Source organism: Helianthus annuus, chromosome 9 (assembly GCF_002127325.2).
Source record: "Helianthus annuus cultivar XRQ/B chromosome 9, HanXRQr2.0-SUNRISE, whole genome shotgun sequence".
In the NCBI taxonomy this organism is placed as follows: domain Eukaryota; kingdom Viridiplantae; phylum Streptophyta; class Magnoliopsida; order Asterales; family Asteraceae; genus Helianthus; species Helianthus annuus.
Genome location: NC_035441.2, coordinates 12675037 through 12689256, shown reverse-complemented (window position 1 = coordinate 12689256; position 14220 = coordinate 12675037). Strand labels below are relative to the sequence as shown.

Genomic DNA, 14220 nt, shown 5'->3' with positions numbered 1-14220 from the left:
TGTTACGTCCTTTGACCCTAACCCAGTTATAATTTTCTGTTAAATCTTATCACACAAGGGTAGTTTAGTCATTTTAACCATTTATTTCAAAATATTTTATTAGATAAACAAAACGTAATTAGAAAATTAAATAACTTATTATGTATATATATGAACCCAGCATTAACTCAGCCCCAAATCAAGTTTATGAGCCAACCACCACAACCAACATTAACTTTCGTCTACTTCAACCCCAAAAGAAATAAAAAATTAATAAAACTTATGTTCATCTGCTTCAACAAGTAAATGGATCTAGAAATTCTGGAAGAATTTGTATTACGAAAAAGTTATCCATTTAACTACAATCAAATGAACACGACGATCATCCACCCAAAATAAATCGTCAAGAAACACGACGATCCTCGCAATCAGGTACAGCCTCCGTCATCCACCATTAACTCCGTCTGCGGTGGGGTTTTGATATCTGAGCAGATTTGCGATGAGGAAGGTTTGGGTTTACAGTTTTGTTGGCAATTGAAAGGTTTAGGGTTATTTTGATATCGCCAGTTTTAAATTGGGGGCTATTGTGGGTGGCGTGTGGGAGGCTGCATGCACCGCCATGACACCACCACTCAGGGTCGAATTGCCGCCATATTTCCGCCTTCTTGTTGCCCACAGAAAACCACCATTTGAAGCTGTCGCTTGAGTGGGGAATGCACAAATCCCTTCGGATTTAGACCCGTGTGTAGTTTGTGAAAGCCCCAACACTGTGTCGAGCGACGCTTTTGAATGCGAACCACCGCCATTGTTTCTTCTTGCAATATGAGGGGCATCGGTAGGGACTCTTGTTGAAGCTCCGGATGCCCAAACCATGCCACCTGTACCTTAAATCATGTTTAAAAAGAACAAAAACTAGAACACGAATTAGTTACTCACCTACATGCGGCTTCTTCATGGAACTTTGCCTGAATCTCTTTGTTAGGTGGATATTTCAGCAAGCTAGTGGGATCACACGCATAAGGCTTCGTATGGAAATACTGTTAACACAATCTAGTTAGAACAAACAGTCAACTCTCGATTTTGGGCAATGAAAATATTGTACCAAGATATATACCTCAGATTTGAGGGCAGATGTAGCGGGCCCACGCTCGCAAGGCTCTACAGAAAGTAACGTGTGGATAAGGTCAACCGCAGTTTCCGGGAGCTGCTTACACGTTTCCCGAGGACTACTTTGATAAGCATGATGCGGTTTAAACATCGTTGCAAGAGGAAGTTTCGACTTGTTCCAGTATTCATCAGGGGGAGTTCCACAAAGCTTCAATTGTTCCACCTGAAAAGGATGTTTTACAGTTTACACCAAGTCATATACATATATATATATGGTATAGATTACAGTTTTTGTTATGTTTTCACCTCAGTTCGGCCTTAAGGATTGGTCTGCCAAAACAATGTTCAGCAAAAACACATCCCACACTCCAAAGGTCAACATACGTCCCGTAATTCGTGCATCCTAGAAGAAGTTCAGGAGGCCGATAAGTCAACGGTTCCCTGCAGTCAGGACTGTGGAACTTTGCTAGACCGAAATCACCAATCTTCAAAATCCCTTCGTTATTCACCAAAATATTTGCGGTTTTAATGTCTCGATGTAAAAAACTCCAAGTGAATGGCAATGTTAGATACCGTTCAAAAATTTCTTCATATAGCATTTAATCTGCACCGAAAACAACTTCATTTGGTTGCCTTTTATCTCTGTTACGTATTAATATTTTATCAGTTAGAGGTTACAAACCTGGGACTCACAGCCCAATTACACTTCATGTAAAGTGCTAGCAAAAGCAAGTTATGATTCTGATTATTTAGGGTTAAAACTATCAGAGTTAAACAAGTAAACAAATCTTAAAACTAATTATATGATTCTGGTTCTTCAAACGCAACTTCACAAATGTATACATTTATACATACATAACCAAAGGCATCTTGAACTTTTAACATTCTATGACAATCATCTACAAATGTTCATATAATATTATAATCATACCGCGTTCTTAAAAAAATCAAACTAATATGCAACAAATATGATTTCAAGAACTTAATAATATCTACAGATCATAAGCAATTCAATGTTATACTTTTTCCAATCTTTGGAGGCTATCGGATCTCAAAGGTAGCCAACCATCGATGGCTTCACGGTAACCTCACTAAGCCAAGAAGGCTTCCTTAATCCTTTCAAATTTCAAAATTAATCGAACTGAAATTTGAAGACCCTCCATCTCCATTCCAACTATCAATAAGATGATGATTTTCTCTATCCTTACTCCCATCCTCCTATCATCATTATCATAATCTGGTATTCCCTTCTTCATATTCTTCAATGACTTAATAACATGACTAACAATATGATCATGATTCTTCAATGAAGAATTACCTAAAGAACCGTAAAACCTAACCATATGCTTTGAATTAACACACCCCATTACCTTCACCCAAAATTCATCAAACAAATTGATACATTATGGGAATAATCGAGTTTTAAACTACAGTATAAAGAATTCAAAATCGGGCAAAGAATTTGCCCAAGAATTGAGTAAACCCTTAAAGAAACAAAACCCTAATGTAAAAATGTAAGCTTTTTGCAAACAACCACCCAAATTTTGAAATGAAGTGTAATTGGGATGTGATTGGTGCGAGATATGCGGAGGGAAAATGAAATTAAGAGGGGGAAAGAAGAAAAGGGAAGTGATTGAGTGAGAGAGGGACAATTGTGGGTCCAAATTGATGATCATCATCTCTGTTTTGGTGTGCTCTGTAACAGAACAAGGGTTGGTTATAAGAGTTTACCAACCGTTTGCCTCAACGAACAAATTTACGGGGTGTTTGGCCTAGCTTTTATTTTTTGGCAAAGGAGCTTATAAGCTGTTTGGTAGTCTCTTAATCACCATTCAGATTTTACCTCTTAATAGTTTAAAAACTCTGAATGAATAAGAGGTAACCTCAAGTCTGAATGGTATGGTTAAGATGTAAACTCTGAATGGTAAATCATCACATGTCACATTCTTCTACATTCTCATTGGTAAAATTCTTAATGGGTCCATTAAGAGGTAGCCTCTTAATGACCATTCAGAGACTACCAAACAGCCTTATTTTTTTATCATTTGATAAGCTCTTTTGTGTTTGGATTAGTTTATAGTTTATTTTCTATCGTTTGCCCGTACACAAATAAGCTTAAAAAGCTAAATCAAACATCAAGTTAAACTTATTTTGTAAAAAAAAAAAGATAAAAAAGCTATAAGTTTTGTTAAAAAAGCTAGGCCAAACACCCCCTTTAACTTCAAAATGGGGGCACACCGCACAACTTTTGGATTTGGTGATGGTTCATCATTAGGGTGGAGGGTATGATTCAAACACTTTATGGTGTTTGAGTTTTCTCTACCCAATGATATAAATCTATGTCACCTCCCCCCCCCCCCCCTTCACTTCCCGTTTTATACTCAAACACTAGATATGATTCAAACACTCACTCAATCGAACAAGACAAGCGACTTGAAGGTTCCAAGTCTTCAAAACCCTAGAGCTTCAAGTAGGTAATCCTCATGATCGAAATTAAGCGGTTAAAGTTTAAAAATGGTGACTAAGAGCTTCTAATTATAGTCCAAAGGGTGTTCCCGCGTCACAACACGTGTCCCAAGTCATGGCAAGATCAAATATCGCCACATAATCCCGATTTGCATATCATTCCACGTCTCATAGCTACTGGGTTTTTACGAATGTCTTACGTACTGTAAGGAGTCCATTACGGTACATAAATACCACTTTTCTAATAAGTCAATTTTGACCCCTGGACTAAAACTTTGCACAAATTTCAGCATTAGTCCAACTTTTCAAAACCATATGGACCATTAGAAACGTGTTGTGAGCATCCAACTCAGCTATATATATACATATGATTTTTAGTACAGGTTGTTACAAACAGTTAGCTTCTTAAATAAAAAAGAGTTATTTATGAGTTGTGAATAAAGTTACATATGAGAGAGTTTATATTTTCCTAAAGTTAACAAATCTTTCTTTGATGAAGATAAGTTGAATACATATTTTGAAGATTGTCACACGAGTAAAGATTAATGAGTTTAAAATCCGGATAAAATTGGTTAAACAAAAGATAAAATAAAGATATATGGAAGAAGATTGTCACGGAGTAAAGATTAAATGAGTTTAAAATCTGGATAAAAATGGTTCAACAAAAGTTATAGATAATATAAATCTAGCTTGTTTATATTAAGAAGCATAAAGTAATAATTAGGTTATTTAAAAAAGTGTTATGTGTTCATCACCTAATCTCAAACTTTATAAACTATATCGATATTTGTGGACTTAACCGAATTTAATGTCAATTCCCAGTCTTCTCGACATGAGACTGGTTCCTTTTCTTATAGATCCCACGCGACCTACTATCAAAACACGATCACCTAAAAAATATGGTCTTATGATAAAAATAGAGGTAATATAAGTACGAGTACATGAATTATTCGAACTTTCCATTATTGTTGTTTAAATACTAAAACAAGTTTAGAGATCGTGTACGTGAGTACAGAGAAAGTGTAAAATAAATTACGGCTTAATGTACATCATGTACACGACCAAATTACGCAAGTTATGTTGAAAATCATGCACGTTATAAACTCAACAAAACCTAATCACGCATGTTGAAACAAATAATCACGCACGTTATCACGCATGCCCTACCTCCTAGTTCAAAAATCGCATCCCCTGTTCTACGATCTGAAACCACTTGGTTATGTTCATGCATCCTCTGTTCTACGGTCTGAATCAAAGATTGGTCATGTTTCTTCATCCTCTGGTCTACGGTCAGAATCAAAGATTGCTCATGTTTTCTTCATCCTCTGTTCTACGGTTTGATTTCGAGGGTCGAATATTGATGAAACTTTTCAAAATCAACAATGAATTTGAAAACAATTCGATGAAATTGACCGAACAATAGCCAATTTGAAGTGAAATGAAAAGAAATGTGAACCCAATTCGATGAAATTGATCAAACCCAGGCTAAATGAAAATTTGATATAATCACGCATGTTATATGAAATAATCACGCATGTTGGTTTTTTGAGTTTATAACGTGCGTGATTTTCAAATGAACGTGCGTAATTTGGTCGCGTACGTGATGTAAGTTAAACCGTAATTGTCACACCCCTATTTTCCACGTGTCACCGGTGGGCCTGGTGGGGAGTATCGTGACGTAATTTGATATCATCATAGTCAAACAACACAACATATGAATGCACAGCGGAAGCAAAAGATATAGATTCATTTCAACTGAATAAACTGTAATATTTAAGTATCACAAACAGTCAAAACAGATCCACAGGCGGATCAAATAAAAAGGAAACTTGTTCAACAGACTTTGACATCTAAAGCTTGCGAGACTTGAGTAATGATGCCTGGAGTAGCCAGCCTATTACGTATAGTACCTGCACTTAGCCTTTTTGGAAAATACGTCAGTTTGCACTGGTAAATACAACTTAACTGACTCATTTTGAAAACATTTAGAAAATTGATTTGAGTGCACTTAGGCAAAAATATATTATAACTTGGGACAATTATTCAAAATAATCTTGTATACAGTTTTACTCATTTGTCGTCCGTTAGGGCCGGTTCATAAGGCCGAACTTAAGTTAACTGACACGCCACGGGTATAATGCCCACAAGGTCGATTCCTTATAGTGGGATACCAGTTTTTACATAATGCAGCTGTCAGGTGTACGCCTACACCCCGTGCTTAGGTCGTGGCCATTTCATGAATGATGCCAAGGATATCCGGGACATGGTCATTTAACCCCCAAGGGCCATACACCAAATAATACATATCAAACAGGTTATGTAAATACATCAATCACAATCCGATTCAAATGACTACATACACCCGACCAAGCGGTACTTTTATAGTACCGTATCCCAAGCCCGTATAGGGAAAATAAGTTAAGAGTATTTACCTGAGCAATGTATAAATCAAATACAGCAAGTGCACGTATCTTTTACTGGGCTCCTAATCTGGAACGAAGGTTTTTAATAACCTATTAGAATCCTAACGGGTCTTTAATTTAAGCTTAGACTTAGACCGGTTAGTTTTCAAAGGAAGACACGGTTCAAACGCATGATAACGCGAAGACCGGTTTAGAATGTGGTTTTGACCCAACAAGCTTGCATACTTGTTTAATATGGGTAATTTAATCACATTCTGGATTTTGAGACGAAAACGATTTGGTTTGACCCGTTTCGGCTAATATATGCAAACTAGTTACATAGGCCGATCCGAACGCTAAACATGCGTAACGGGTAACCATGAGAGCCATGAACATGTTCCATAAGTCAATATGCCTTTGATATATTGTGATATCAGTAGGATACCTTCCATTATGCCCAAAATGAATTTAAAACCAACTTATGCCTCGAAGGGGTATTTTGGTCATTTAAAAGGTTATAAAAGAGGTCAAATAGCAATCTGAGTTATAAGTCTGATTAAATCAGTACAAATACTTAATTTACCAAATTATATCAGTTGGGTATAACCTATAGGTGAAATTTACCACTTATAACCAAACTATGCGTCTTAAGGGCATTTTGGTAATTTCACATAGGCTTAAAAAAGTCAAAACTAGAATTCTGAGTTTTAGACTTTTGCTTACTGCTAAAGTATGAAAGTTTACTTAAAACATCAGTAGGTATCAAGTCTTATACATCTAAAATGGTTTTAATACATACTATGCGTTAAAAATGCTTAAAAGACGATTCTGAGCCATTTCCGGGTTCTTAAAGGGAAGTTGATATTTTTACTATTCCAGAAGGCTTAACATATTCTATTTATCATATTATATCAGTAGAAAAAGATTTGGTATCAAAAGGTTTGGTAAAACTCATTTTATGGCTTAAAGGGTAAAACCGACAATTACCGAAATAAGCTTAGAACTCTAGGTTATGATCAGCGTAAAAATAAATAAAAATCTTCAAAAATCCTCAAATATTATATTACATCAGTGGGTAAAAAGTTTGGTATCAACAATTGGGTTTAGATAGGCTATATGCTAATCATACGGTTAATTTACCGAAAAGTTTCTTAATTACGCTAATGAGCATATCTCCTAATCTAGACCTCAAACTGATGTGAAATTTTATGGACATGCTTATAGATCAGTAATAAAGGTTTTAGTCCTTTCACATCTTCAAAAATCTTGTTTTAACATTAAAGGGCATTATGGTCATATTTAGGCATTATGGAAACATGCGATGGTCTTTAATTCTAAAGAACCAAGTAGTATAACTTTGGGAGGTTATACTATCATATAACATGATCACAAAGGACCCTAAGGCATAAATAAACTCAAGCTAATTCGGGTCAGAACTGAAAGTCAAAGCAAAGGTCAAACTTTGCGACTTTCGGTCGCGAACCGAGCCTATACTTAGAATTGTCGGGTTGAATCATGTTTAGACATGATCAACTAATATTTACCAAGTCATTAGAGTGACAAAACTGATTTTAAAGATTTTATATCATTAGCTATGAATTTTATTTAAAACAACCCGATTGACTTTAATTTGACCCGACAATTAAACTAAGTAAACGTGGTAATTAGGAGATGCCCTTTTGAGGGTTAAACACCTACCTAATTACGATCACGTAGCCATGTTCAACGCGAACCATGGCTCAACCGATTAAAAGTCAAAGTGTTTATCGATAACGCTTGACTTTTCGGTTTAAACGCTAAACAAATAACTAAGCATGAAAGGAATCACTTACAAAAGTCCAAAGGACTTGAAGATCACTCAAAAGGAGGTTCCCTTGATCAGGCTCCTCAGGTTTGAGTGTTAGAGAGCAAATTGGAAGGAAATGAGCAAAGAGAACAATGATCAAGGGGGGTATTTATAGGATTTTGAGAGCCGTTAGGATCGTTCATCGATAATCGTGCTTCAATCTCAGCCCTACACCTCATACCCATGGTTTACAAAACAATGGGCAGCCCCTAGATTCATGGATTGAGAGACAAGAGCAAAACAAAGGCTGGTTTTTAAAATTCTGGTTGCTGGGCATGCTATACGGACCGTAAGGTCCCCCATACGGTCCGTAAGGACCTTGTCTGCAGATGCAAACTTTCAACAATTGACAGATTTGGCCCCTGCACTCCCAAATGCCATTTCCGACACTTCCAAAGGCCGTTAAACCATTTTTAAGGCTCTACAATGATGCCTAAGCATAAGGAACATGAAACATGCTCAAAAATATGCCGGATGTCGGTTCGTTTGGTCGTACGGTCCCGTTGTTCGGCTAATTACGACGAAACACGGACGGACGCTAAAAACGATCCAAATTACGCGACGAATGGAATTTTATCAAGCCAAACACTAAAATAAAATATTTTAGTGCTTACATAAATTTTTGGGTGTCCGGGGATATACAGAATGCGAGATATGCGCGAAAATGCAAACTTGGGCACTTTTTGACACTTTTAGTCCCTGCATGACATAAAAGTTTATTTTTGCGCACCAAACACCTCTAAGCCTATATCTATGCTATATTAAGGTTAATTAGAGTATACTAAACTCATGGTCATATTCCGGAAGGTCCGATTTCTTACGAATTGACATACTTTTGCAGTTTGACGCTTTTAACCCCTCGTATACGAATATTGTCATAACTTTCTCATACTTTATCGAAACCTTGTGAAATTTTTATCACACATTCTTGTGAGTATAATTAACCATTACAAAGCTTTGGGTCTGCTAAAAGATCACTCAGAGGTATACTTTAAACATGTTGACACATTTAGCCCCTGTAGTTTGTAATTCCTCACTTTCTTTCACAATTGGCTTCGTATGATCCATGACTTATTCGTTTAAGGGTATAAACATCATGTAGGGTTATTGAAAGGCATATTTATCCGTTGTTGACATTTTGAACCCTTACGTTCACATACTTTCCTTGCTTGTCAACTTAAATCCTTCATACGTAATCTTGCACATGTTCAAAGCTTATGACACGTGTCAATACATTATTGGACATGAATTTTCGAGGTGTTACATCCTCACCCCCTTAAAAGAAATCTCGACCTCGAGATTTACTGAAACAAATGAGGGTACTTTTCTTTCATTGTGGATTCTACCTCCCACGTGTACTCGGGTCCTCTGCGGGCATCCCATTTAACCTTCACAATAGGCACATGCTTCCTCCGAAGCTTCTTAACCTGTCGATCCTCAATCGACATAGGTTTCTCCAAAAATTTAAAGCTCTCATCTATATGCACATCTGTATGCGGTATGACTAGTGACTCATCAGCTAGACATTTCTTCAGATTGCAGACGTGGAAGACATTATGAATACCACTGAGCTCTTCTGGTAAGTTTAACTTATAAGCCACTGATCCTACACATTCGATGATCTCGAATGGTCCTATATACCTTGGGCTTAACTTACCTTTCTTGCCAAATCGCATCACCGCTTTCCAGGGTGATACTTTAAGCAGAACCTTATCACCAACCTCGAACTTGAGGGGTTTTTGCCTTTCATCAGCATAGCTCTTCTGCCTATCACGGGCAGCTTTTAGGCGATCACGAATCTGGACAACCTTGTCCGTCGTCTCTAAGACTATATCTGGCCCTGATAATTGAGCTTCTCCCACTTCTGCCCAACAAATAGGCGTTCTGCACTCTCTACCATATAGTGCCTCAAAAGGCGCAACCTTAATGCTGGTTTGGTAGCTGTTATTGTAGGAGAACTCGATCAAAGGTAGGTGCCTATCCCAGCTACCCCCTAAATCGATCACACATGCACGCAGCATGTCTTCCAATGTTTGAATTGTACGCTCACTCTGCCCATCCGTCTGAGGATGGTAAGCCATACTGTAGTTTAAGCGCGTGCCCAAAGACTGTTGGAAACTTTTCCAAAAGTGTGACGTGTATCTGGTATCTCTATCAGAGATAATGGCCACAGGAACTCCATGCAAAGATACAATCTTATCAACATATAATTGGGCCAACATGTCGGAACTGAAAGTTTCCTTAATGGGTAGGAAATGTGCTGACTTAGTCAATCTATCTACTATCACCCAAATAGTATCATTTCCTTTCTTAGTGTTTGGAAACTTGGTGATGAAATCCATCGTCACCATTTCCCATTTCCAAGTGGGAATTTCAGGCTGTTGCAGCAAACCTGACGGCTTTTGATGTTCAGCTTTAACTTGAGCACACGTCAAGCATTTAGCTACATAGGTGGCTATAGACTTCTTCAAGCCTATCCACCAATAATTTGCCTTTAAATCCTGGTACATCTTATCAGCTCCAGGATGAACGGAATATTTGGAATTGTGGGCTTCCTGGAGGATAACATCCCGAAGTCCTCCATACACAGGAACCCATATTCGTCCATTAAATCTTAGGATTCCGTCCTTACCATAGGATAACTGCTCCCCAGTTACTCCTAGCTTCTCATCAGGATAGTTAGCTTCCAACACAGCTTCCTTCTGTGCAGCTAACAACCTCTCATTCAAACTATTCTTGATCTCAATGCTCTTGGCATTGATTCTTATAGGCTTAACCCTTTCCTTTCTACTTAAGGCATCAGCAACCACATTTGCCTTACCTAGATGGTATCTTATCTCACAATCATAATCGTTCAAATTTTCCATCCAGCGTCGCTGCCTCATGTTCAAATCCTTCTGATTGAACAGATGCTGGAGGCTCTTGTGATCTGAATAGATCACACACTTAGTTCCATACAGATAGTGCCTCCAAAGCTTAAGTGCAAATAAAACGGCACCCAATTCCAAATCATGGGTGGTGTAATTCTTTTCGTGCACTTTTAACTGGCGTGAAGCATAGGCAATGACCTTGCCTTTCTGCATAAGCACACATCCCATCCCGGTGTGTGATGCATCACAATATACTACAAACTCGTCTATTCCTTCGGGCAACGTCAGCACAGGAGCGTTGCTTAACTTCTGCTTCAGAATGTCGAAGGATTCTTGCTGCTTAGACCCCTAATCAAACTTGCTATTCTTGCGGGTGAGGAGAGTCAGGGGTGCTGCAATTCTTGAGAAGTTTTCGATAAATCGCCGGTAGTATCCTGGCAGTCCTAGAAAGCTGCGAATCTCAGTAGGCGTCTTCGGCTCTTGCCAGTTCATGATAGCCTCAATCTTAGCGGGATCTACTTGGATACCACGCTCACTGGCAACATGTCCAAGGAATTGGACTTCATGACGGGTGGTCCATTGGACAACCCTTAAGCATGTTAAAAGATGAAATAATCCTTCACTTAATCGTGTAATTCTCTTGAATTAGAGAACTACTGTTGCTTATGTTTCAGGTACAGTTCAGGAGCTAAAAGATGGATTAAGTGCAGCTTTGGAGACTTTGGTGATGAACGGGTCGAGCGTGGAACAAGAGACAAAACAAAGAAGACAAATCAGCTCATCACCGTAAATTACGGTCCTACCGTAATTTACGGTGGACCTGGATTTCATTTTATGCTCACCGTAAATCAGTAGAGAATCACCATAAAACTTTTATGTTCACCGTAAATTACGGTGATGCCGTAATTTACGGTGGAGTCTGCGAGAAAACTTGTAACTGCCACATTTAAGTTAGTTTGATGGGGTCTTTTCATCATTACTCATCATTGGACGGTTTTGGATCATCTTGGGGGCGAATTTTGGCTACTTACTTGGTTTTTGAACGATTCTTATCATCCGGTTTGTATTGTCGATTCTTATGAACATTGGTTTGATTATGATGATGATTCACCAAGCCATGTCCGGCTAAACTCTTCGGTGATCATCTTCGGTGAAGGTTTCTTGAACTTTTGTGTGTTTTATTTCTGAATTTCTAGAATGATAACTTGCGTTGCTTGAATATCATGGTGTATGTTTGATTGCTTGTAACTTGTTAATCGATATTGCAATTTCTAGTCTTAATCGTACGTTCTTGGTGCCGTTGGCAATCGAGATATCACGGGAAGGGTTAGGGTTGGTTATTGATTAATTGGTCATCGGGAAACAACCTCGCGTTTAGATAATCCGAGTACTTTGTTCCCTTTTCTCACTTCAATCATCTATACACGAGTTATGTCTATGTAACTCTTTCTAGTTAGAATTACACACAATTGTTTAAAGAAACTGAAACCTAAGGTGATCATTGTTCTCTCCTAATTTGTTTTACAACCAACATTTGATTTGAATTAGTTTTTAATTTAGTTTTCTAAAACAACAATCCAAACTCTTGAATTTTAATTTCTGCAATTTAGTTTAATATTAGTTTAAGTACAAAGCTATACAATCGACATACCTTCCACATACTCCCTGAGTTCGATACCCTCTTACCACTATCTATAGTTGTTTTGGGGATTAAATTTGCGTGACCCACGACAGCACGTCAAATTTTGGCGCCGTTGCCGGGGAGTAGTGCGCAACGTGTGTTAGTTTAATAGTTTTGTTTTGTTAGTTTCGGGTTTACGCTGGTTGTGTTTAGTGTGCAGGTACTTCAGGTGTATGCATACTAGAGGCTCTCACAGGTCATCACCGCTATCGTTTGATCCGGAAATTGAAAGAACGCTAAGACAAAACAGAGTTTTAGTGCGAGAAAACAAAATCATTGGTTCACCCACTTCACCCATCACACCGAGAGACATCATGGCTGATTCTCAAATTCCACCTACAACGGGTCAATCATCCTCACCCTTCATACCTACTTCCACCCAACCATCACCAAACACCACATTACCTAATACCACCACTGAATTTACACCATCCAATGTCACCCAACCAATCACCACTCAAACTGAGCCTACTATCACTTATAATCCATCCACCACAATCCCACCATTATCTCACTTCTTTCCCCCAACTACGGGTCAATCATCATCCACCTTCACAATTGCACCAAATTCAACTATTGTGCATACTACTTCATCCTTTAGACCACAACAATCGGGTTTTCAGTATTCAACCATCCCATTTGGGCAAACTTCGGGACTTCAAGGAGATGGTTATGATGAGGGATTTGAAGATTTTGAGGGGTATGATGATGATGGGTACGGTTATGGAGGTTATGGTGATCAAGGGGAGTTTGGGTATGTGCAAAGTCAATCTCAAGGGATGGCAAGTGTTGGTGGAATGCCACAACAACAACTTATACCACAACACATTCGGCCAAGACCACAAGGGCCACAATGCCACAACCTATTCCATTGCAACAAGTCCGGCCACAACATGTACTACAACAATTTCAAAGACCACCTCAACGCCCACCGATGCGACAACAACAGTTTCAACAACCAATCGCACCAGAAGGGCAAGTACCAAGGCCAAATGGTCCTATTATTCCAAGAGGTAGGTATGGTGTACCAAGGAGACACCTTAGAGAAAATGTGAGGGGCATTGAAGCACATTTTCGGCCGGTAATCACGCAAAACCCTTCACCGGTAGTCATTCCTCATAATGATCAAGGTCAAACATTTGAAGTAAGAACCAACTCTTTGCAAAGTTTACCGAAGTACAAGGGGTTGGCAACGGAGGAGCCTTACTTTCATTTAGAGGCTTATGACTCGATTTGCAACACTCTTGGGAGTCAAGGGTTTTCGGCCGACGATATTAAATTGGTTTTGTTCCAATTTTCCTTGGAAGAGAAGGCGAAAAAAATGGTTCTACACGTTACCTTCGGCATCCATATATACATGGGGGGGAGATGCAACAAACTTTCTTGGATGAGTTTTACACCGCCCAAAAGACCAATGATGCAAGGAAGGGGTTGAGAAGCTTCCAACAACAACATGGTGAGATGTTTCATGAGGCATTCGAGCGTTTCAATATGATGATTAAAAACTGCCCTCATCATGGAATTGAATTGTGGGAGTTGATGAATGCCTTTCACGAGGGGTTGAGTGCCGAAGACGCACGTGATTTGATGTCTATCACCGGTGGGACTTTTGGAACAAACTATGAGAACGATGATTGGGAGTTCTTGGAAAGCATGGCAACTACATCAAAAAGGAAAGCTCAAGCTTCAAGGAGAGCCCGACTGACCACTACCCGACCTCAAGTGCACGCCATAGATGATGGTAATGTTCAAACCACTAACCAAATATATGATGTTTGTGCTTTGTGTAATGAAATAGGTCATGCGGCTGAAAATTGCCAAGGGATGTTGGAAGGGCAATACGAGGAGGTCCATGCGGTTCAAGGTCAA

At 38.7% G+C, this 14220-nt stretch overlaps 1 protein-coding gene and 1 non-coding gene across 2 annotated transcripts; both read right to left on the bottom strand.

Moving 5' to 3' along the window:
* Positions 1-288: 288 nt before the first annotated feature.
* LOC110877209 (protein IMPAIRED IN BABA-INDUCED STERILITY 1) lies at positions 289-2807 on the bottom strand. Its single transcript, XM_035977434.1, is given in 6 exon segments — positions 289-857; positions 916-1016; positions 1094-1309; positions 1393-1406; positions 1409-1628; positions 1631-2807. Coding segments are annotated over 6 exon segments (777 nt in total). The 5' UTR covers positions 1712-2807; the 3' UTR covers positions 289-712.
* Positions 2808-13768: 10961 nt separating this feature from the next.
* Positions 13769-13874, bottom strand: LOC118482336. Its single transcript, XR_004868378.1, has one exon. It is a non-coding gene; the product is annotated as a small nucleolar RNA R71 (small nucleolar RNA).
* Positions 13875-14220: the final 346 nt, after the last annotated feature.